At 38.2% G+C, this 23987-nt stretch overlaps 1 protein-coding gene, 1 long non-coding RNA gene and 1 pseudogene across 3 annotated transcripts; 1 reads left to right on the top strand and 2 right to left on the bottom strand.

The window, feature by feature from the left end:
- Positions 1-936: 936 nt before the first annotated feature.
- Positions 937-4846, top strand: LOC103973203 (cysteine protease ATG4B-like; annotated as a pseudogene).
- Positions 4847-4991: 145 nt separating this feature from the next.
- Positions 4992-7858, bottom strand: LOC135642333 (uncharacterized). Its single transcript, XR_010497939.1, has 3 exons — positions 6229-7858; positions 6043-6097; positions 4992-5951 (listed from the first exon to the last, which is right to left on the bottom strand). It is a non-coding gene; the product is annotated as an uncharacterized LOC135642333 (long non-coding RNA).
- A 479-nt stretch (positions 7859-8337) lies between these two features.
- LOC135642154 (DNA mismatch repair protein MSH3-like) lies at positions 8338-22939 on the bottom strand. 2 transcript variants are annotated; one of them, XM_065158065.1, is made up of 12 exons: positions 21796-22937; positions 20910-21104; positions 20411-20575; positions 17804-17902; positions 17290-17541; positions 14634-14888; positions 14429-14560; positions 13465-13725; positions 13303-13374; positions 12455-12604; positions 11175-11669; positions 8338-9158 (listed from the first exon to the last, which is right to left on the bottom strand). In XM_065158065.1, the coding sequence occupies exons 1-12, from the start codon at positions 22756-22758 to the stop codon at positions 8808-8810; spliced, it is 3390 nt and encodes a 1129-aa protein (XP_065014137.1). In that variant the 5' UTR covers positions 22759-22937; the 3' UTR covers positions 8338-8807. The 2 variants fall into 2 exon arrangements, with proteins under 2 accessions (XP_065014137.1, XP_065014138.1); XM_065158066.1 differs by having other exon boundaries at positions 9143-9277; positions 21796-22939.
- Positions 22940-23987: the final 1048 nt, after the last annotated feature.

The raw sequence follows: 23987 nt of genomic DNA, 5'->3' as shown, positions 1-23987 counted from the left end.
CATAATCTTATAATTTTTATAATACTTTACTTTTAATTTTAAGATTAATTTTGTGTTTAGTTTGTATTTTTGTTAATTTACGATTCATTTGGATTTACTTAAAATGGAGGGAAAATAGGAAAAAGATAAATTAGTGGTTGATGGTATGTTTGTCCAACGAAAAAAAGTAAATATTATTTTGATAAATTTTCAAAAAAAAAAGCCTCAAGTTTCTATTATTTCTTGCGATCACCTCTTTTTTCTTTATTCCCGCACAATGCCCTTTCTTGGTTATCTTTACCATTTTACCCTTGACCTCTATCTCATCGTGATCATCTTCGTCTTATTGTGGTCGCCTTTCACCCTCTCACATAGCAAGCCGCTTTCATCGCTTTCTTGGAATCACCCTCATAGCGACATTGTCATTGCATCGGTCTCCTCTTTATTCTACTACGACGATGACCCTCGTTGTGATAGCCCCCATATTAATGACACCCAAGACCTCCTCCTCGACTCCCCGAACTTGTCTCTATCTGTACCTCCATCAAGGGAGTTAGGGAAGAGAGGTCTTAGGAGACTTTTAGATTGTTATTGAGAGTTATCACTATGGTGGAGTGGAGCAAAGGTCAATAGCAAAATTATTATGAGGTTATTCCTGAACACTTTGCAATTGTTGAAGAGTTTGCAAGCAATGACCTCGCGACGAGGTAAAGGCGATGTTCGATACAAAAAAATGAGATAATGATAGCGGATCGTACAAGCGTAAACTCATCTTTTAAAAAAATAAAAGACATTATGTTGGGAAAAAATATTAGAAATTTAGTTTTTTCTATAAAAAAATTCTATGTTTTTATTATTAAAAAAAAATCAAAATAGGAGTTCTCGGAAAATATGAATTTTTCTAGGGAATTTACCCCTATGCATATTTTACCATTGAACCAACGTCCCAAGTAGAAGGGGAATCTTGGAGACCTAGAAATATTTTGTGGCTTGTGTTGGAGATCGATGCGTCACGGCGCGCCCCTAATCCCGTCGCTCTTTTTCGCTCGCTCCCAGGTAACGCGTGATCTCCTGTCTCGGAGTCGATCTGATTTCATCTCGTTGTCTCTAGGTTTTCGATCGCTACTTGTGGATCGGGTTGATGAGTGAAGGAGGAATAGCTGATCGTTGTTGGCCATCGATCGTTATTTATAGTTCGAATTTTGTCGTAAATAGTTTAGTATCTGATCGGGGATCTCGGGTAGTGATCGGTGTGCGAGGGAAAGCGGAGCGATTAAGTGCATCTATCAGCATCAAGAGTAGTACACCGTGATTTAGGACTTGGGATGGGTCTGCAATCTTGAGCTCGCTAAACTCCATCTGCTTCGGGGTTTGGTTTTCCTTGAATCTGTTCTGTAGTTTGATCGGAACTCCTGTTCTTGATTGATGACACCTTCATTTGCGTGCTTTGGACTGAAAGAAAACATTGGTACTATCGAGTAAAGCCTGTTACCTGATTAATCGAGAGAAAAAAAAAAAGAAAAAAGTAAGGAACATATTAATAAGAAGAAGAATCTGTTCTTAGTATAATTATATATTATACTAAGAATCTGTTCCTCAATAAGAATCTGTTCCTCAATAATTATATATTTATTATGTCAAATATATATATATTTTTCCTCCTAACCAACTTACTGTCTTACATGTCTCCTTTCTGAATGGCATTGCTCTCTATATTATACAAAGTATTTGTATTCATGTGGTTTAACCAAATATGCATTTATTACATTACTACATTTGTTTTCAACACATAATACATATGCATTTCTCTCGTTATTAATTAGTTATACTAAGTTTTATCTCTTCTATTTCTACATGACAATTCATGTGCCTTGTGATTTCTAGCTTCTCGTGATATAACAATAGTTATTATATGAACAATTACCTAAGTCTAGGTCTTTCATTGTACACACAAGTTGGTTCATATTATTGCATTGTAGATTATACTTGTCATAGTGCCTTCCCCAAGTGTAGATTCTTGTTTCCCATTGTTGAATGCATATCGATGTTTCTTTTTCTTGTAAACAGAAGTTTATACTTGACACTTGTAATTCCTTTCGGCTGTCAGCATCCAATTATATTTTATCTAAGCAAATTATTAGATTTCCTTTTTTTATCATCATATTAATTCAAGGTAATGCAATACACCTTGGCTAATTGCTACCGAAGTTTGATGTGGATTTGATGGGTCCTTTTCTAGCAACCTCCAAATCCACCTCAATACAAATCATTTGCATTCTTTTCGATGTTTTACACCTACCAAACACAAATAGTCAACACCATTCTTGTTGAACTGCATTTTAATTTATTCTGCTGTGATTAACTTGCTATACTTGAATGTCTAATGCTGGTAGTAAGGAACCTGGTCTTCCTTCAAACTTTTCTTTTGCTCAGTATTTCATGTGATGCCTCCTTCCGACGCCATGCTTTTGCTGGTATGAAAACGTGCTGTGTGCTTGTTTGTTTAGGTAATGACGGACCTGCTTGGGAGAGTTCTGGACTCCAAATTTCCTGCACATAACTCAGATGATGGTTCAGTAGCTAGAGAATCCAAAGCTGCTAATTCAGACCAGACTGTTCACCATCGGTGTTTCAAGGCCTCTTTCTTGATGAGATTCTTCAGATCCATTTTTTCGGTTTTCGAACGACACTCCAACACGGGTTCAGTTGAAAACAAGTCTAGCAATTCCAGAACATGGCTGGGTGACAAGTCTGAATAAGGTCATGACTAGTGGGCCGATGAGGAGACTTCAAGAGCGTATGCTATGGACAAGCAGGGCGGACACTTTGAGGTCAACCAGTGATATATGGTTTCTTGGCAAATGTTATAAACTCTCACATGAGGAGTCATCACATGGTTCTGATGCTCCCAATAGTTATGATGCTTTCCTAGAAGATTTCTTATCAAGAATTTGGATAACATACCGGAAAGGTTTTGACCCCATTGGTGATTCAAAGTTCACATGTGATGTCAACTGGGGATGTATGATCAGAAGTAGCCAGATGCTTGTCGCTCAGGTATAACTCCAAGTCTTCCTCCTTATTCATCTAGGTTTATACATGTCCCAGTGAAACTAGTGATGTGTGCTTATCTTGTTAATCTAAAATTGCTAACAGGCATTGATCTTTCATCATCTAGGGAGATCTTGGAGAATGCGCTTGCAGAAGGTAAAAGGAATAACCATATATATCCATGATATCTCGGAATGCTTATGATGATTTTCTATTGGTTATGCAGCCACATGATCCTGGGTATATTGAAATTCTTCATCTTTTTGGTGACTCGGAGGCATGTGCTTTTTCAGTGCACAATCTGCTTCAAGCTGGGAGGTGTTATGGTTTGGCTGCTGGATCATGGTTGGGTCCTTATGCTATGTGTCGAACATGGGAAACCCTTGCTCATGATAACAAAGAGCAAATTGAAAGTGATAAATGCAAAGAAAGCTTGCCCATGGTTCTATATACTGTTTCAGGTGATGAAGATGGGGAGAGAGGTGGAGCTCCAGTTATCTGTATTGAGGTTGCTGCCAGACTATGTTATGATTTTAAAAAGGGGCAATTGAACTGGGCACCTATTCTGTTGTTGGTTCCTTTGGTACTTGGACTAGAAAAGATCAACCCCAGGTAAATCAATACTCCTAACAATGTTATAGCGAAGCTTTACATTATATGGCAACTTCTATTTCCCATTTCTGTGGACCTAAACTGTGAAAAAGAAAAAAAAACAAGCATGCTTAAATGGCAAGTGTTTTGTTTTAGTGAATGGAAATTTAAAGAACTCGTTTTTACATGTATACTAGATAATTGCCTAAATCACCACAAATATGGGAATCTTTGATGAATTTATCAGTTGGTATTCCGATGTGCTATTTAGCATGTCATACTTCGTGCAGGTACATTCCTTTGTTGTGGGAAACATTTACATTTCCACAAAGCCTTGGCATTTTAGGTGGAAGACCTGGGGCCTCTACCTATATTGTTGGCATACAGGACAACAAGGCACTGTACTTGGATCCTCATGAAGTCCAACCGGTATATAACCTTCCATTAGGAAAATTTTCTATTTGATCATGCATCAGATCACCGATTGACTATTTGTTATCGTACTGAAATTTGAAGTATGCACTGAATAGGCTGTTGATATCAAGAGGGATGATTTGGAAGCTGATAGTTCTTCATATCACTGCAGGTATGTTGTTTCAGCTGCGTAAAGGTTTTAGGTGGCTGACATTGATATATATTTGATGCCTTACCCCTCTCAAGTGGCTTACTTTCATGTTTCAGCACTGTGCGTCATGTTCCACTTGACATGATCGACCCATCGTTGGCCATTGGGTTCTATTGCAGATATAAAGGTAACTTGTTCTCCCTTTAGAGTTCCATTTTGCAGAAAGTTACAGTCGACTGATTAGTTAACTAATACAGATGATTTCGAAGACTTTTGTTCCTGTGCTTCTAAGCTTGCAGACAAGTCAAACGGGGCACCACTCTTTATTGTTGCCCAGAATCTTCAGCCCGCAAAGCCAGTTCCTTACGCTGATCTTTTGGCAGTTGATACCTTTACTGACACTGATGATCCCGTCCATGATGATGAATGGCAGATTTTATGAAGGCCATGTCTTAATGCCATCTGAAATATTAAGTTTTATCATCTTAGGGCAGGCACCAACCTAACCTGGACATCATATGTTTAGAGGAGCCAGAGTGTGCTGGATTTCTTTTCTTTCACTTATTCTTTCTGATTTATTGTCAAGATCCTTGTACAGGTAAAAGAAAGATATAATCCCATAACTCAATAATGGATGATAACTTCCACATGAGTTCCCAACTTTTTGGTGCATCGAAGGATTAGTTTGCTGGAAAAATTAATGTTTGTAGCCTTTTCTGATAGTGATTCTTTTAATTAGATGTTTTATGTTTTAGCAATCTGATGATCGCCGCCTTAACTGATCCTAATGATAAGCCTAATTTCTATTTTAACTGGCAACCTTTGCAAATGTTCTTCTCATTGTTGTATTTGGGAAGTCCCGGATCTGTTGATGTTCGATCTGATCTCTTACTAGTTTGTCCAATGCTAAGCATTTATCCCTCGCATGGGCTGAGATAAGAGAGGACTTGCTGGTTTGAGTAATACTTGTCCAATGCTAAGGCATTTGTTGCACAAAAGCTACAAGTGTTTACTAAAGTTAACTCTCTCGGAAGCATATCTTGAGGAATATTTTCCTAAAGCTACAAAAAATTGTCTTACATTTGGGTTGACTAGTGCTATTCCAGGACCTCAATTTTTCATTAGGTGAGCATTTGTTCCTTTGATTTCTGTCCGGCAAATTCAAATAAAAGGAAAAGGCTTACAGATAGGATGAGACCTGCTGGTTACTGTCCGGCAAATGTTATACTGATTTTTGTGCAAAAAAGGACAAAATGTAATGAAAATCCTATTAAATCTATCATCTTCCTATGTTATAATGCCCAAAAATATGTATAATAGTGATGCAAGGAAAACATATTTACAATTTGTCACTTACTACTTTCATACAGATAATAATAACAACCACTAAATAAGGAGTGCTACTAAATAATGTAATTATATTATAAAGGATGTTTATGCAAGCAGCCAGTATCTAAGTAACATTAAATAGATTGATGACTATAAAAGGGTTGGCTGAAGTTGTGCTTATCTTATAATATGACACCATTATTTCAAAGTAAAGCAAAAAGTCTAACCATGATTTTCTCAAAGGGAATTTGCAAATTGCTCAATAAGGTGAAAAAATAAAAACAGTTCACCAACGTTGTTAAGAGGTAAACAAGGGTCAGTTCAGTTAACTACAACATGAAACAGTTGGTGATATTTTTACCTCAGCGAGCTCTGAGAGACGACGAGTTCTGAATTCATTTATTGGGGCAGCAAGCTCTGAGATTGGCCAACTTTCCTAGTGAAGCACAAAGTTTCACAGCTTCACTGAACATATAGCCATATAGGTTCAATCAGTGCGACATTAATCACAGTAACATTCAATTTACCTGTGCAAGAACAACAGCAGTTGACTGGAGATTTGGTTCCAAAGTCTGGTACAACCTTGACAATTTGCAATAGCAAGTCTGATTAGGATATCAAAAACACCTTTTTTCACAACAACATATAGTTAGTTGTATTTAAACAATTAACAGAGAAAAACATGTTCTTGATAATATTTTTTTTTCTCGTACCATGTGTTGAAATGAAAGGTGTGACCATAACTTTCCGCAGATGAACCTTCCTTTTACAAATTAATTCCATGATCAATATTTGTGGACCTGAACAAATGTCTTTAACATTTGGATAGTTGCTCACCGTCCAAACTGCTCTATAATTTGCATCAGGAGTATTTAAAACTATGGCAGCAGCACGAGTCCACTCAGCCCCAATCTAAAAATTCCAGTTACAAAATTCGTGTTGCAGTTTATTATGTAAGATAATTGTGGAAAAGCATTATAAAAGTTTCCTAAACTCTCAACTCACTGCATCTCCAAAATCCAGCTGAGCTTTCTCAGCAATCTCCAGCAACTTCTCTACTTCCTTCTGCTGCAGTTCCTCATTCCCCATTCGAATGCATCTCGATCCTTCCTCGCAGCTTTCCAAGCTTTCCTTACATACCAGTGCTTGTTTCTCATGATTCCTCACAGAAGGTTCTGATGATATCTTCTTTTTGTAATCAATTACTCGTGCTACCAGCCACGGTGTCCTTGTGGACTGCCTCTTTGGCAATGTCTTCTTCATTAAAAAAATCTCCTGAATGGTAGAAGGAGCTGAATTAACGTCTCACCAAGCACGTTCTGCTTCATCTTTTAAGGCGATTGCTGTTTCAGATATCTTCTATGCCCTGTATTCCAGCACAAGGACTGTTGAGCTGAGCAACCTGCAATTCCTTGATAGCCTTCTGAAGCAATCCCTCAACTCATCCAGCTGATAAGCTTCCTTTTCCTCAGCCACTTGTTCAGTCGGTTTTTCATCAAAGAGAGGCCCTCCTTCTGAGCCCTCTATAGAGTCTTCCTGCTCATCTACAAAGTTATTCTGGGTCACATCAAAATTTTGTTTGCTAGCACCAACAAATGCCAAAGAATCGTTCATCTGACAAACCAACAGCATCGATCCTTTCAGAAGTTTCCTCCATAGAGTTCAAGAAAATGCATTCAAAATGTCTCCTCCATTGCCCAACAAACTAAACGGAACACCATGATCTGTCCCGTACACGGAACTTTAAACAAGACGACCAATCATCAGCGATTTCCTTTCCTTCCCAAAGAAAAAGACTAGAAGCATATCCTAATGCAACGAAGAACACAGTGACTCTGTCCTCTGTATCTAAACCCCGAAGACCAACCGATGCCGTAATCAAGATACCACAAGCTAAATCCATCATCCACTTTGTTTTCGGGGCAGACAAATCCAACGCTACCACCACATTTGAAAAGCAAGCAACCCCGAATCGAGAACGCAAGATCGCATCAGAATGAAACAAATCACCAACAATGATTCAAAGAAAATCCAAATAGACCAAAACGACCAGCATCGATCCCTCATTCGCATCGTTCCTCCAGGACCGGATCAAATCGAACATTAAACCCTAAAAACCGGAGGAGAAGGGTGCGAGGCCAAAGGGAAGTGGAAGGATCGCACGGACCGATCGAACGGAGGGGGCCTGTCGGAGCTGGAGATGGGAAGAGGAGAGGACCATCAATGGCGGAGAGATCGATGGCATCGGCCACGGGAGCTCGTTTTTCTTCTTTTCCACATCTCGGGATAGCGCAGGGAAGAAGCGGTGAACATGGAGGGATGGTCGAGCGGCAACGATGCGTTGGGTCGACGGGTGTTTGGAATGCAACAGTACCACAAGAGTCTTTTAAACCTGGGATCTCGCCGGTGCTGGGATGTCATCAGTTCGGATTCGGGTCGGGTATTGGATGAACAGGTCGTCGAGCTCCCTTACCTGGTTATAATCCATCGGATCCACTTAGGATCCGAAAATGGTAAAAAGTATCACAGAATCCGATTTCACCGACAGCAGTATCCGATTAAGAAAAGACCATATGTTGGTTAATGATGACGAAGACATGCAGGATTAAGCACTCATTTAGTGGCTGACAATAGATGAATCCAATCCACAAAAGGGGTCACAATTTTGTTAAAAGATAACTACGTGTCCACACCATAAACAAGGGGGTGGACTATGATATGCCCATCTTGGATCCTGATTTGATGCCTATACATACAATCCCTACTGACGATAGTAATTATATTCAAGTGATAAGATCATAAAAATTGGTACAAATTACAAATAGATGAAGCTTCAATGCCAAATGAGTCTTAGGTGATGATCACTGTGCATACAACATCTGATAGACTTGACATCATTACTGCTTTATCATTTTATCAGAATAAGCAACGCATACTTTTACTTTTTCCACTTTCCCTCTACAAGATTTAGGAGCAACAGCAAGCATAATTTAAGCTAGGCTCCCTGGAAGAAATATATATACAAGCTTCACATATTATAAACAATTTTCTCAGGGATCAAAGAGTGAAGCTAAACAAAATTTCATATGCATCGAACCGCCACCATATTCCGTTTCTATACTATTCACTATGGCAGCAAGGGGATCTGCAATTTTACATAACGCATCAAAGAGCCTTCAGTAACCTGTTCGGTCAATTTCAATTTGCACCCAAGGTGTTGTATGTTGATTTCTCCAGTGATCTTGGCATGGTGGTTGGATGATATGAGCTCTTGTAATCATTGAAGCCAACCTCATTGTCTCCTTTTTGTGGGGATAAAAGATAGTGGAAGCATGTCCCCTGTATGATCTATGGACTTGGATGCAATGTCTCTTGCATTCTTCAATGAACACAACATGTTCACAGGTTCAGCCTCATTCAAGGCAGACATCATATAAAACAACACTTTATGGCATGCTTTTGCCAAGTCAGCAAAGTCTTCTTGTTCCTTGCAGAACTCAGATAGTTCAGAAGAATGATCTAAATTTTCATTCTGAGATGACACTTTAATTAACCTCCCTTCTTTGCTTCCCAAATGCTCGCTCACTTCTGATTCCAACTTTGCAGCCATGACAGCAGCCCGTGCAATGCACGAAGCTGGTAGCTGAAGAAAATAATAGCTAATTACTCGTTCTGGAACCGGGAAAATATTTCAAATTTAAAGCATCTGTTCAGTCAAATTTCCGATAAATGGTGTCGATTTAGTTCCTGGACCAACATGATCTTGCACCAAACATACAAAAGATAAAATGATACATTCAGGTTCCTCATATGGAATTAAGCATGTCAAAAATTGAAACATAACTGACAAGTCACAAGTCAATGTTTGCACTATTATACTGTAAACGACAATTAAATCTAATTTGATGGTTTGATTTCATGTTTAGTTTGTCTCCTGAGCTACCAATTACAGCCTATGAAGCAGACAAACACATGGGTTTCAAATAGGTTCCATTATATGGGCTATTTGACATCTATGCTAGTCACGAAGATAACTCAAGATTAGATCAAGGCAATTGAACTATTTAGTCTCACTATTAAACTCGAGACTATTTTGGATGTCATATATATATTGAAGCATTACAAGAAGATCTAGATTTTAGTCTTTCTCATAAACTCCACTTTGTTCTCATCCGTCTCATCTATCAATAAAAAGGGGTTAGTTAGATCCTACTTTTGTTCCCACTGATGCTTATCTCACATTCTTACCACCATCAAGGTTAGATTAGAGATGGGCCATGAGAGGAACCCAATTGGAAAATCCAAAGAAAGCCAAGCTAAATAATTAAATTTCTTGTGAATCATTGACCGAAATAATGGAAAAGAAGGGTAGAAAGACCACTAATAAAATTCGTGTAAATTGTCAACACATCTTGTAAAGTTTCTATGTTATCCAAGGTTTCTATGTTAATGTTAAAAAGGCAAGTATCCGTGACATATTTTATTCATCTATGGTCCAACTAACCAAGAGGCCCATTTGGCACTAACATATGGGATTCAAGAAATCAATTTGCAGATCAGTAGACACCAGGGACTAATATGCAAAATAATTCGTCTAAGAAACTAAGATAAAATGTAATTTTTTTATCCAATTCAACGATTTAAAGAAATATCCAAGGCCAATGTCTTCCAAATCTTATGAAATTCTATTGCTAGTACATAATGTTACTGACCTAACACAATAAAAAGCTATTCAACACTTCAAAGTGACACATACCTTTGTAACTCCTTGCCAATATTGACTGTTATACAAATTACAAGGTTACATAAGGTACAAGTTTGACATGTAACAATATTTAGCACAAAGATAAACTCTTGCAAATCATTTCTTTGCCAAAAGCAAACATCAAAGAGCTAATAAAATGGGAGGTAAGCTAAAAAAATGTTAAAATCAAGATTGATTATTCCTCTCTGAAATACATATTTCCAGAAATAAATGTGCATTTACAGTCCACAATCTTCAGCATGGGCAAAATGAGATTCTTATATCCTATTCCCTTTGTGACCTTGTGTGTCCCTATTTCCTTTAGGACCTTCTATGTGCACCTTGAAATGCAGTAAAATTGGACAAAGAAAGCTTAGGTAAACAGTATTGGAGATCTAACCAGTTCTGCATCCCTCACGTATGTGAACAGTCAAAATGAAGGTACTCCGTTCTAGTAAAAATAAATTAACCCTTTCATTATCAGTTTCTGTCCCTTTCTTAGCATGGGCTGAGCAATAAGAACTAATAGAATAAACTTCAAAGTTCAAACTATTTTTGATTTTGGGAATCCTTTTCCTACTCCTCGGTCATACATGAGTTGTTTATTGGACAAACTATTGAAACTTTTCAACCATATACGATACCTTTTCAAATTCAGATCCATCATAATCTCTTTCCAGTTTTCTTTTGGATTTTACGTGTTTTTTATTTAACAAGCATTATATATGTAAATAAAACAAGTAATATAATACAACAGATGTGATTACACATGTGATGGAAATAATCCTCAATTCCATTAGGATATAATTGAGAAGTCCCAATAATGAATGTACTTTCAGGACCATACACAAAGCTAGGCTAGTAAAGAAACATAAGATAGCAGAGAATTTCTAGATAATGATAATTTGAAATTACCTGTGCAAGCTTGGCAACATTAAGACCGAAGCTCTTATCCGATGCACCCGTTACAAGCTTATAAAGAAAAGTAACCTCTTTGTGACAAAGCTTATCAGCACTAGATATTGATTCAGATTCAGTAATTTCAAGAGGTTTTTGCGATGTCAGATAGGAAACATGATATGCCCCAACTGAACTTTTAAACTCTTTTTGGATATCCAGAATCTTTGGGTAGTGAGTGACAAAAAGAACTATGCATTTCTTCTGTTTAAGAAAATACTGTAATGTAGCATAAGCAATTGCAACACCATCATATGTACTTGTGCCTCGACCAAGTTCATCAACGATGACAAGAGAGCATGATGAGCAATTATGTAGTATTTGAGAAGCCTCAGTCAACTCCTCAAAGAAGGTGCTTATTCCTTGCTGGATGCTGTCTGACGCACCCATACGAGTGTAAATTCCATCCAGCACATGCATCTTTACCAATGATGCTGGTACAAAGGAACCAACCTAGATGAATCAGAGGTACATCTTCATGACACAATTATCACGAAAAAAGAACTCTCAACAATTACTTAGAGCAACATGAATAAGGCCATCTTAGTGGTGCATCTAGTAAAAGTTTTCTAGTATTCATAATGAACCAGGAAACAAAAGGATGACATAACTAAGTTAGATGTACCAGACAAATAGAAATGATAAAAAAAAAAAAAGAAGTTTGACACTACTTAAACCACCACTTTATGATTAAATTCTTGATAGTGCTCAAGAATATTTTCATTCAAAAATTGATAAGATGAGTACAAATAGATGAATAATGACATGCCTAGCAATGTTTACGAAGGAACTATCTCATTAACATCAAAACAAAAGAAAAAAAAATCCGCACATTACTGCTTTATGCAGGTTCGCAATACCGTACCGTACCGGTATTTCGATCTGGGCTCGGTACCGGTACGGTACGGTGTACCGAGCAGTACACCCAGGTGTACCGAGCGATACACTCAAGTGTTCCGAGCACTGTAGCAGTACAGTGTATAGTGCTGCAGTGCAGCAGTATACTGTAGCATTGTACAGTGCACTGTACAGTGCGGACCGGTACCAGGCAGTCGGCATACCGCTGGCCTGTCAGACCGGTACGTACCGCCCGTACTGGGCGGTACAATTCGGTACCACAGACACTGATGCACAATATGATCTTCAGTAAACCATCAAAAACTAAAAATTAAATGAGGATTGACAATAGTAATTTGATATCCTAAAGTATAGATCATCAACCAAAGACCTATTTATACCTGAGCCATAATTGCTATGAGAGCGACTTGGCGAATGTAGCAACTTTTCCCACCCATATTTGGTCCAGTCACAATTTGACAGTATTCACCATCGGCATGCAACTCGGTATCATTTGGGACAAAGTTATCACCAAGGATTGACTCCAGAACCTGCAGCGGCAGAATATGATCACATTTAACCAGCATATTAATATATTATAAAAGGAAAGAAAATTCTGCAAACAGTGACTTGCTTTCATGCAGTGTTGTACAATTTAATTTTAGAGTCAGAGAAACAAAGGTATAAATATAACCTTCTTCAATCACCAAATAGCCAAGGATCATTAGATAAGAAAATGAAAGGCTTCACAAAGGCATGTTTTATCACTCCACAAGAACAGTGTCAACTGCTACATCTTAGAAATAATGCAAAATGAACTATCCCATTCTTGCACTGATTCAAGCAAATGCACAGTGGCTTATCTTCCCTTTGTGAAATATAAATATCAATGGACATGCAGCAGAAATGCAACAATAACTGACAGGATCAAATGGAACTAGATCAATGGCACACATACAGGTCACACCACAGTGCATAAACAACAAAATGAGGTTACAAAAAGGCAACTCTTGCAACAACAAGAAGCCAGTAACAGAGATGACATTTGAAACACAGTTGAGGAAACAGATACAGGATTCTGATAAGAGACTAGAACAGGAACAACAACAAAGATGAGAAAATTGTTGAATCTAGGCGATATATGCAATTAACACAGAATTTACTGGTTATAAAGGAGATATGGAGACGGCCTGAGGAGATATGAAATTAAAAAAACATGAAGAGTCATATCAAAATCATTGCTACTCACAGGATGACGGCCTGAGGAGATATGGATCTGACTAGGTTCATCATCATGAACAAAAACAGGACGAACATAATTCTGCAGAAAAAAATGAAGATAAATATCAACATGCTACTCAGACTGTAAATAAGACACAAATGTAAGCAAATAACTACAGTTTTCATATACCTCATTTCTTGAGAGGATGGCAAGTGAATGCAAGCAGTCCAAAGCAGCTAGAGCTTGAACAGCTGCTTGAAACTGAGGATAGTATTTCCCAAAACTCATCAAGAAATTGTCCCATGTTGTCCTACATGCAACAGCAAGTTCTTCTCTGGCAACCAACAATTCATCTAAGGCTGCCAACACTTCAGGTGGGTGATATCGAATGGTCCTCTTAGTACTACTGACTTTTACCCAGTTCGAAGGCACCCTTAAATCTGCTGGCAGCTAGAACCACAGGAATACAATTCAATTAGGAAAAAAGATCAACACATCAGAAAAGAAAATTTCCCTCATATTTGCACACCAATACTATCAGTTCAAGAAGACTCCAAAGGCTTGTTAAAAACAACCATTTAAGGCATGGGGGTGCTTTGTAGAATCATTAGCAGGTCAATGGAATCCAATTTGCTTAAAGTGAAACAGAATTAACCCTGACATGCTAATAATCATCTGAAGAAGTATGAATTGACATCATTCGAGCTAAGACCTGACAAGTTCCAAGAATAAATTATACCAGTGGAACCAACTAAGAGCAATAAATGAATTTTAAGCTGGTGGAAATTGTATTTAATTCCATGTAACAAAATGAAAAGAGAAAGAAAGCAACAGGGAACAGATCAGAATATTCAATGTTGATGTGAAGCATAGAAAGTAGATAGGATCCTATATCCATGACATTGTTGGCATGTAGCATAGTGGAAATTGCATTTAATTCCATGTGACAAAATGAAAAACAGATAGGCAGAAAGCAACAGGAAACAGATCATAAGATTCAATATGGACGTGTGGCATAGGATGTAGAAAGGATCCGATCTCCATAACAAAAAAATGCAAATGCAAGTGTACCAAGCATAAGCACAAAAGGGTCAAAGAAACTTGGAACTTGTCCAGATAGGTAAAAAAAAACTTGTTCAATTGCCAATATTACTTCAATCATATGTGTCTTCCCAGAGACACCCATAAATTCCAAGTTGCGCACTCCAAGCTGCTTCCGATATTGGACAATAAGTAAATCCAGCTTCTCCTTTGCCAACTGAACAGCTATACGGCCTCTACCAATCTGAAAATAAAAATTCCTCACAAATTTTTCATTATAACCGAGCATAATTGTAACCAACACTTGAGTCCCTTACCTCAGGAAATTGATTGGTGCATGAAATAAATAAATTCAACATGTCACCCTGATCAGCTGCATCCTTGTTTAGAGATGATAGAAGTTTAACAGCATGACCCATTACAGTAGGTGAAGCAGCAGTCGAAATCAACCTTCTAAGTACAGCAGATTTGACTTTTTTTTGCTGTGATGCTCCATAACCTGCATCACTCTCCACATAAAGCTTCTGTAATTGCTTCCCAGAGGTAAGTATAGCATGAATGACCCCGATAAACTGTAAAAAGAGATAAGAAAGAGAACATTTTAGATAAGGCATTGACATATTGTGCGACAGAATCTACAGCTAACAAACTCCCAACCTCGTTCAAGTAGAAAACCATTAGAAATACCAAAAATGAAGCATTACATACATCTAGCAATGACTATACCCAAAAATTATAGATCATTACCAGGTATATGATCCGGTGCATGCTATTACTAATGGCAGTGAGACCTACTTTTACCTGCCTAAGTCTTACATGTTTTTTTGCCAGATTGGCTGAGACACCTACATTTCAGCCTCATAGCAATGGAGGCAGGTCGACTGGATCAAATGCATCACTTGAAAGCCCTCTCAAACTTTTCTCTGGTCCTCCATCAGCTAAAACTGTCATGACCTACACCTTGATGGGATAACTGACTCATAATTTTATTAAGTCTGAACCATTGCACCAAAATACTCAAGTCTCCAAGATAATGGTAGTTCATCCATCTAGCCCTAATAAACCAAATCAGATCTTCGTCCACATCCAATGTGAGAGTAGTACAATCTGCCTCACTTAAGAGGTTGGAGTCCTCGTTAATTCATGGATAGCCCTTTCATGCTTAAGCCGCACACCATGCCCAATACTCAACCTAATGGAATAACCTATCGATGATAATGTACTCATCAAGTCCTTATAAACTAACATCTTTTTTGTGGAACTAAACCGTGGGAATTAAGGAGGTCCATACATGAGTTGTCTATCATACATCAAGAGGCCTTTTGTTTCTACGACAATGAATGTAGAGGTATGTGTATTATTTCTTTATTTCTTTTTTACTCATGGTTCTGACTATCTTTTACCTATTTCATTATTTTTCTTTCTTTTTTTCTCTTTTGACAGTGACACAGCTGTGTGAGCATGTCACTCACCTATATGGTACAATGTCAATGGCATGTATTAGTCCTGCAAAAACATGCCAGGCTACTGAATCCAGAAATCTTTTATTATGTCATGTGACCACCTTGTTTTTGCTAACACTAACTCAAATAAATTGCCACTTGCAAAAGCACAATTAATGCATTACATCAATGATGCAATCAAGCATATACAATCACTCTCATAAGGGTTGTTGATTAGTCTAGATTCTCAACTAGCTCCATATCTTATTGAAAGGGAAACAATTTATCGATGTTGCTGAAACTTCTTAAGGCAATAACTTGTCTATGTTAAGATAAAATTTTATGGACTACAGAATGAATTGCTTGAGACACCATCCTCCAGCATTGTGAAGGTGTTCAACAAGTATCTGTAAACACTAAACAGTCATCAAAAGGGTAGTCAGCTCCATTGCATCATGGTTCCTGCTGGTTAAAAAAAAAAAAACTATTGTTTATGGTTGATAAGTAGATCGCTAACATATTCCCAAGGCCATTTTGTGAATGATTGGATATTGCTCCCCCTGAAACCCAATCAACTACACCGTTGGATGGCTGAAGATAACCCTGAGGAAACAATTATGGGAATCATATATATCTGATGAAGTCAGCCTGGGAATAACTAACTTGAAGCAACATAAGATAAAATTTCTTAGATTGGTCTAATGCACCAGAAAGGTATACTCCTTGGACTTCAACATGGCATTACCAAGATGCATTTTCTTTTATGCAAAAGTGCCTAGAAGGAAAAGGAATGTATTCTCTGTTTTTCTAACATCTAAAAGACTTAAATGTTTCAAGTTATTCAGTATGACAACACACACACACAATATAACACTTAAACAAAGAATTATTTGTATGGAATGCTATCTAATTGACAAGTATGTTACTCTTTGTTTAATAGGTAATATCCATTTAGCTAGCTGCAACATACCATTTTCCCTAAGGGCGAATAAAAAAGCTGAGTGAGAGTTATACATTATTCTAAGACATGATATAGACAATTAATGTACTTCAGAGTTCAGAGTTTGCCAATACATAATTTGAAGAGGTCATTTGAGTACAATCCAATAGCAATAACTTCAACCCAATAATACTAATTACAAGTGACTAGAAAGATATATAAGATTGCTCTTGGAAGATTAATTTTGATTACAACTTCATCACCAGAATTAAGCGATTGATTTTACCTCTTGAAATGCCTACAGAACTCGAGAAGAAGCCAACTAAAACTGTGCTTCAAGTTAATGAATTGGATATAAATGAAAACATATTCTGAGAACTGTGGATATCTTGCAAGAATATACATCTTCCACAGGAAAAAAAGTGCAGGAAGGAATAGCACATACATGATATACCATGATACAGGTATAATAGATTTATCCTGTACTAATTATATCAATGTCAGACTATCAAGACTTGAGAATACCATTGGGAACCAATTTTTATTCTACAATTGCATCTTAACCAAAGAAACCAACAGGTCCGGCACTACCTCTGCTACTGTGGAAGTTCGATGAAAAATTCTCGATATTCCTCGTTGAACATCAGGTGACTTCCCTAGCATAGTTAAAACTGAAGACATAACCTCACTGAGCTCGGACTGCCTAAATGCATCAGAGTGATTCTCAACTCCAAGCTCCATTTCCACCTGTGACCCCTTGCACGAGCCCATTGATTCAGCAATCTCAGAAACCGCATCAAGCCGAGCTGATATTGAGTTTCTATCACACAAAGGATGAGTTACCTGCAATAAAAACTTGAATATCAACAAAGAATAGAGAGAACTAGGGAAGAAACATTGTGTTCTTCATGCAAACAACTTATGTTATGCTAACTTGAAAGTGAAGGAAAAGTATTGCATATTTTTTTTCTTCATTTTTTTTTCTTTTTCCCGTTTAGTTGAAGAAAGTGCTTCATAGTGTCACTCAAAATGACTTCATATTAAGAGATTATGCAGTAAATGTGCATTTCAGTGCAATCAAGTACAACTATACCAAAAGGCTTACCCAGTGTTTGAAAAGCCTTGATCCATATGCAGTACACGTATGATTCATAACTTGAAATAGGGACCCTTCTGAAGAACCATCAGAGTTGTTTGCCAAAACCTGAAAAAATTATCAAGATTAATTAAACCAAAATATAAATTTGTTTCATGATGAAAAAAGAAACTGACATTGGACCTTGAAGTTTCAAATTGAACTTGTCTCCCACGGATGAAAGAGAGAGAAAAAGGAGACTATGCCACTAAACTATGATAAATCTATTACAATAATGAAATAAACAATTTCATGAGACAACCTCTAAGTCTTACAATAGATCATAAACTAAGATCATTCGTGGTTGTAAATTTCTTATTCATAAATCTCAAAATCCCACAAAATGTAGTCTAACCACGACTTGAATTCTCCCAAACATGACTCATAATGATTTAAGAATGACTCATAAATCTCAAAATCCCACAAAATGTTGTCTAAACTCTCCTGATCCAATCTATAACTAGAATGACTCGAAGACAAGCATACAATGAATTCTTTTCCTTCTTATTCACAATTCAAATAACTCAAATTATCTTCCCGGTTTGCTATGACATTACACTTTTAGTTTTGTTCAAAAGCAACTTTCTACTGCAGCCTCATCAGTTGGGTACTCTTTCAATTACTATGGCTGAAAGCAAGGTATACAGTTTCGAATAATACCACCCAATACGGGTGGTACGTACCGATCCGTCAGCTGACCGGTATACGGACCGCCCGTTATCGAACAATATATATATATATATATATATATATATATATACGAGGCGACGTTGCCTCGATGACGTCGCCCCGCTTGGGGAAGAGGGGGAAGAGAGAGGTGACGTCACCGAAATATACATATATATACATATATATATATATACATACATATATATATATATATATACATACATATATACATACATATATATATATATATATGCCGAATAATGTATCGCTCGGTATACAGTATCATACCGTACCGAACGAATATCAAAATGCCGGTACGATACGATATTTCAAACCTTAGCTGAAAGTGCATTTACCATCCAAATGTCTGATCATAATTAAGATTACTTCCAAGCAAGGTCTTCAATTTTGAATAATACTAGGCGGTACATACCGATCTACCAGCAGACTGAGACACAGACAGCTCACTACCGGGTGATATTTTTTTTTGCTTATATATATATATATATATATATATATATATATATATATATATATAAAGGCGACGTCACCTCATTTTTCTACGACGTCGCAGATTTATATATATATATATATATATATATATATATATATATATATAGAGAGAGAGAGAGAGAGAGAGCCGACGTCACCTCGTTTTTCTATGACATTGCCTTGGTGACGTCGCCCCGTCTGGGGAGAAGAGAGGAGACGTCGCTTCGGCGATATCGTCGAAAAAGTTTTTTTTACTTTTATATATATACCGAGCGATATACCAAAATATACCGCTCGATATATAGTATTGTATTGGACCGTACCAAGCGAAGGTGACGTCACCCCGCTTGGGGAGAAGAGAGGCAACGTCGCCTCACGTGAGGAAAAGAGAGGAGACGTCGCTTCAATGACATCGCCAAAAAAGATTTTTTTTTACTTATATATATATATATATATATATCGGCGACATCGTCGGTACGATATTTCAATCCTTGCTTCCAAGTAACACTTAAAAAGTGCATTAAGATTGATCTGCATCTGCAAATAATATATATCACTTGTCCATTAGTAAACCAAATGTGTATATGCATTGACCATCTTAAGTGTGAGACAAAGAGATTGACTTCAACCATATAGAGACAAGGTTTCCCCAAATTCAGAGTCAAGCTTATTTAAGTCATCTCAGACTTAGATTATTTATTATCAGAAGCCTTCATCTTCTTTGTTAAGTAATATATTTGCTGTTGATGAAAGATCACTTTGAAAACTAGGACATTCAGAGGGTACCCAATCAAAATCATAAACTTATATTCAAGGATTGTCATTTGTCTCGAACCAGTACATGCTGACCAATATTTACTAGTCCATAAGCATGAACTGGGATGAAGTCTGTCCCTTTTCGAGCTGTCCAGATGTGGAACAGGCTTGCCATCCAAGCCTTCCCCCAATGACTGTCAATCTGCCTAGCACTCCTCTATGGTCACTGCCACCATCTCCTCTTTCTTTCTCCTCCCATCCTCTTCTTCTCAGTAATCAGTATCCTCCTTCTCTTCCTCCTTTTCTTCTCCTCCCCCACCTCCCCCCCTCCCCTCTTCTTGGCACCACAATACATACTGATGTACTTACTGTATGTTATATGCCAACATGGACTGGACACATACTGATACAATCATGGAGCGCATCAAAATGGCAAACCTTGTTTACATTGATAAAATTGAGTCTACAACTAGAGGATGAAGGAAAAAAGACAAATTTGAAATGGATGATAGTGCTACATTTTACTGTGTCTTGCACAAACACAACAAACTTGATCTCATAAAAACTTTATAGCTGCCATTTTCAGAAAGAAAAAAAGAAAACTATAAATGACATATACACATACATCAATATTATATTGAGCATGATAAGAAAAACTACCTCAAGCTGATGAAGGGCATTTGCTGATAAAGTCATCTCAAAGTTGCTAGAAATAGGCCGAAATGAAGTAGTGGAGCCTACTATCCGTTCCAACCCAAAATCTCTAAGATAACGAATGGTCAATGCCAACGCTTGAATGGGTAATTCAGGCATGGCCATAATTTTCTGTAAGGGGAAATCAAAGAAAAATGGTAATCTACAGTGAATCTAAGAGCTATATATCATATATATCAGTCTTTGTGAATGAAAAAGACAATGCTGTGATGCATATGGCCACAGAAAGTGGTGATAAAGAGATAGATACACAGAAAAAGAAAAGCAAACAAGAGAGCAAGTGCAGGGAGACAGGAGCAGGCAGGAAGAGAGAGAGAGAGAGAGGGGGGGGGGGGGTGTGGGGAGAGGTGGGTGGGATGGGATGATGTTTATTCAGATGCAAAACAAAGATGATATTGGTCATGACTCCAAGTATTTTATGAACTATACTAATAAACAAGCATACCTCAATTGTAGGATGATTATATCCTTCCTCTCTTCTATCACCATTTTCTGTATTGTTTACAGCAGCCAGAACGTTGTCATCTGTGATCTCATACAAAGAAATCACTTCAGCAAGTGCACCCCCATCACTATAACAATCACGTGAGGCACGCTCAACCCGAACATTGGATGTAGGTCCAGCATATGCCAGTAGAAGCTAAGAAAGAAAACATTGCACATAAACAACATTAGCACAAAACCACTGAACCTGTCATGATTATCAGTTTGTTGAACATAGAAAGAAGGATCACATCAAGAAATTACACCTTACCAAATAATGCACCAGTGCACCTAGCTAAATCAAATTCTGGGCAACTCTATATTCCATGCAAATATTTGACTATAGATTTAACGAGACAAATGTTAGTTGTGAGGAAAGAACCTAGTTGGCAGATTTGAGCTGTAATAGTAATGGAGATCAGTTATATCAAAAGGCTCTGATCTCGATGGCAATGTTTTGTTCTGCTGATATTGATAAATATCTTGCAAGTGATTGCAGTCTCTCATACTAAGCAATATAAAAAAAAAGTCACTGTTGTGCAAAACCAGGTAAGGATTTAATCCGGGTGAAAATTTTAATTTAAATAGCATTAAGCAAATGCAAATATTTTTTAATGCATGTAATCATCCAAAAGGGCGACACATAAGGTAAATCTCGACTATTCAGACGCAGATTCAATAGGAGAATCCTATAAATACAATAAAAAAAGTTATCCATCCGTATCATGAAACAGAAGAACGAAAAAAAAATTAAATGGGTTAATAGAAGACGACTTCCTTGATGACAAAGGAGTTAAGTTCCAGTAATCCCATATTAGTTTCAAATTACATTGTCAATAAATACTGACCTTCTCTGTTGTTGCGGAAAGGGGTTCCCCCAAAAGAATCTCAGCAGGAGATACACTAATCAACACCGCCTCGAGCCCTGTCCTTATCGAATCATCGTTGAACTCCCCATGAACAACATCCCCCGTGGAGACCTCCACGGCGATGATCCCGATCCTCACAGCAAACCTTCCCTCGAGATGCACACTCCCCGGAACCAGTTCCTTCTCTACGACACAAGCAAGGTAATTGCTCCCCGAGATGCTGACCCCCTCATCCCTCGCACCGCCCATGTCCTCTGCGGCCTCAATGGTCGACCTCGTGTACAATGCGGACAGGCCCCGGGAAAAGGGTCCGAGACGGTTGGAACCGTGCGCCTTGATGGCGGCGGTCTCAGTCTGCTTCACGACGCCGACCTTGTAACCCGCGGCAACGAGGCGCCGAACATGGAAGTGGAGCCGGAACGTGGGGATACTGGCGGTGAGGAAGTTACGGTCGACGTGAGCGAAGATTCCGAGGACCCGGGCGGCAATTTCTGCGTCCTCGCCAAAGAAACGGTACTTGTACCCGACCTCGATCATGAGAAGAACGTCTGGGTACTTAGTTTTGAGGTCAAGAACTTGTTGTTCAAGAGGCGTGTATGCAGGGTTTTGTGGAAGGGGTTTGGCGGCGGCAGCCGAGGAGGAGGAGGAGGAAGAGGGGGAAGAGAGGTCAAGGAGCTTGGAAAGGAAGCGGCGGTGGAGGAAAGGGTTGGAGGGAGGAATGGCGGCGGGAGATTGAGGGGAGGGGGGTGTCGATTTCTTGGGTTTGGGGGGAGGCGAAGGGGTTAGGGTTTGAAGCCTACGCTTGGCGGAGGGGGAGAAGGAGACGGTGGCGGAGATTCTTGGGGAGGGTTTAGACTGCGACGGGGGAGATGCAGACGAAGGGATCTGAGGGGGTTTGGGGGCGAAGAAGCGGGAGATGGTCTGTTGCTTTGGCTTCCCCATGTCGAGGCGAGTGAGAGACAGAGAGAGGTGAGAACGCGGGAAGGGGCAAAGGTATATATACAGATAGAGAGAGAGAGAGAGAGGTGAGAGAGAGAGAGAGAGAACCAGCGATCGACACAAATAGGCCCGCTCATGTTGGAGAATAAGGTTGACGAAAAAAAAACACAATTTCTCGGATCATATTCAACCTCAACTAAAACTCGTTGAGATGGCAAGGAAGCCATTAAAAAGGATTGAGATTTCTTCATCACCAGCAATTACAAGTACATATGAGAAGATAACAAGGAGGCTGGCCCGATTCAATTTGACCAGGTCTCATACATCTATAGTATCGCTAGCTTTCTCAATCTTGCGCCTATTTAGCTTAGCTTGATGACACATTTGCTTGTAAAAAGGGACAGAGTACAAACAAAAGCATTCATTTGATGAAACAAGCCGACTTCTACTGCCACCCCAACAGCTTCGCAGACCTTCTTACCATGATGAACTTGAACCTTGACAACTGTAGTGGGATCATAGATAAAACAGATCCGTAGCTCTGCATCCATTGTAATATGCATTCATTGATTGAGATATTCTCAAAACCTAAATATCTTAGTCATAAGATAGATAAACGAATAAAGATATCCCTTCGTGGTAAAAGTATGCCAACAAAAAAAGCCACTGCTTGCAGGAGTGAGGCTGCTATATTGACAACAGCTCTGTGCTTTTATAAGCCATATTTAGATACTCCTTAATCTAAATATCTTAGTCGTCAGATAGACAAATGATTAAAGAAAGAAATCCCTTAAGCGTAAATTAACATGAAATTTAATTTAGGATGAACGTAAGTTAGTATAGAAAAGGGGGAAAGACATCAGACGACTGGAGCACCAAGATGTTAGTCCAAGAAAAATAATCATTCATCTAAACACTAATATGAGTCTAGTACTATATCTCTGTTAGGATTTATATTTTGAACTTTAAAGTAATTTTATAGACAGTAAATTAGGTATGCACTTGTCTCAGTATATGTACAGAAGCTCCTAAACGATAATAGACATACTAAATTTATCTTTATATTCCAAATTTGAATAAAGCTATCATCGAATATTATGTTACCACATGAAATGATACGAAATGGGGGGTATATATTGATACGGGTGTGGATCAATATAAGAACCACTATCGTTTCAGGTAATCCATTCCAACCCAACATTAAAAAAAAAAGGAAAAAAAAAACCTAAAAT

The sequence above is a fragment of the Musa acuminata genome, chromosome BXJ3-7 (genome assembly GCF_036884655.1).
Source record: "Musa acuminata AAA Group cultivar baxijiao chromosome BXJ3-7, Cavendish_Baxijiao_AAA, whole genome shotgun sequence".
In the NCBI taxonomy this organism is placed as follows: Eukaryota; Viridiplantae; Streptophyta; class Magnoliopsida; order Zingiberales; family Musaceae; genus Musa; species Musa acuminata.
This window is presented reverse-complemented; position numbering and strand designations above follow the sequence as displayed.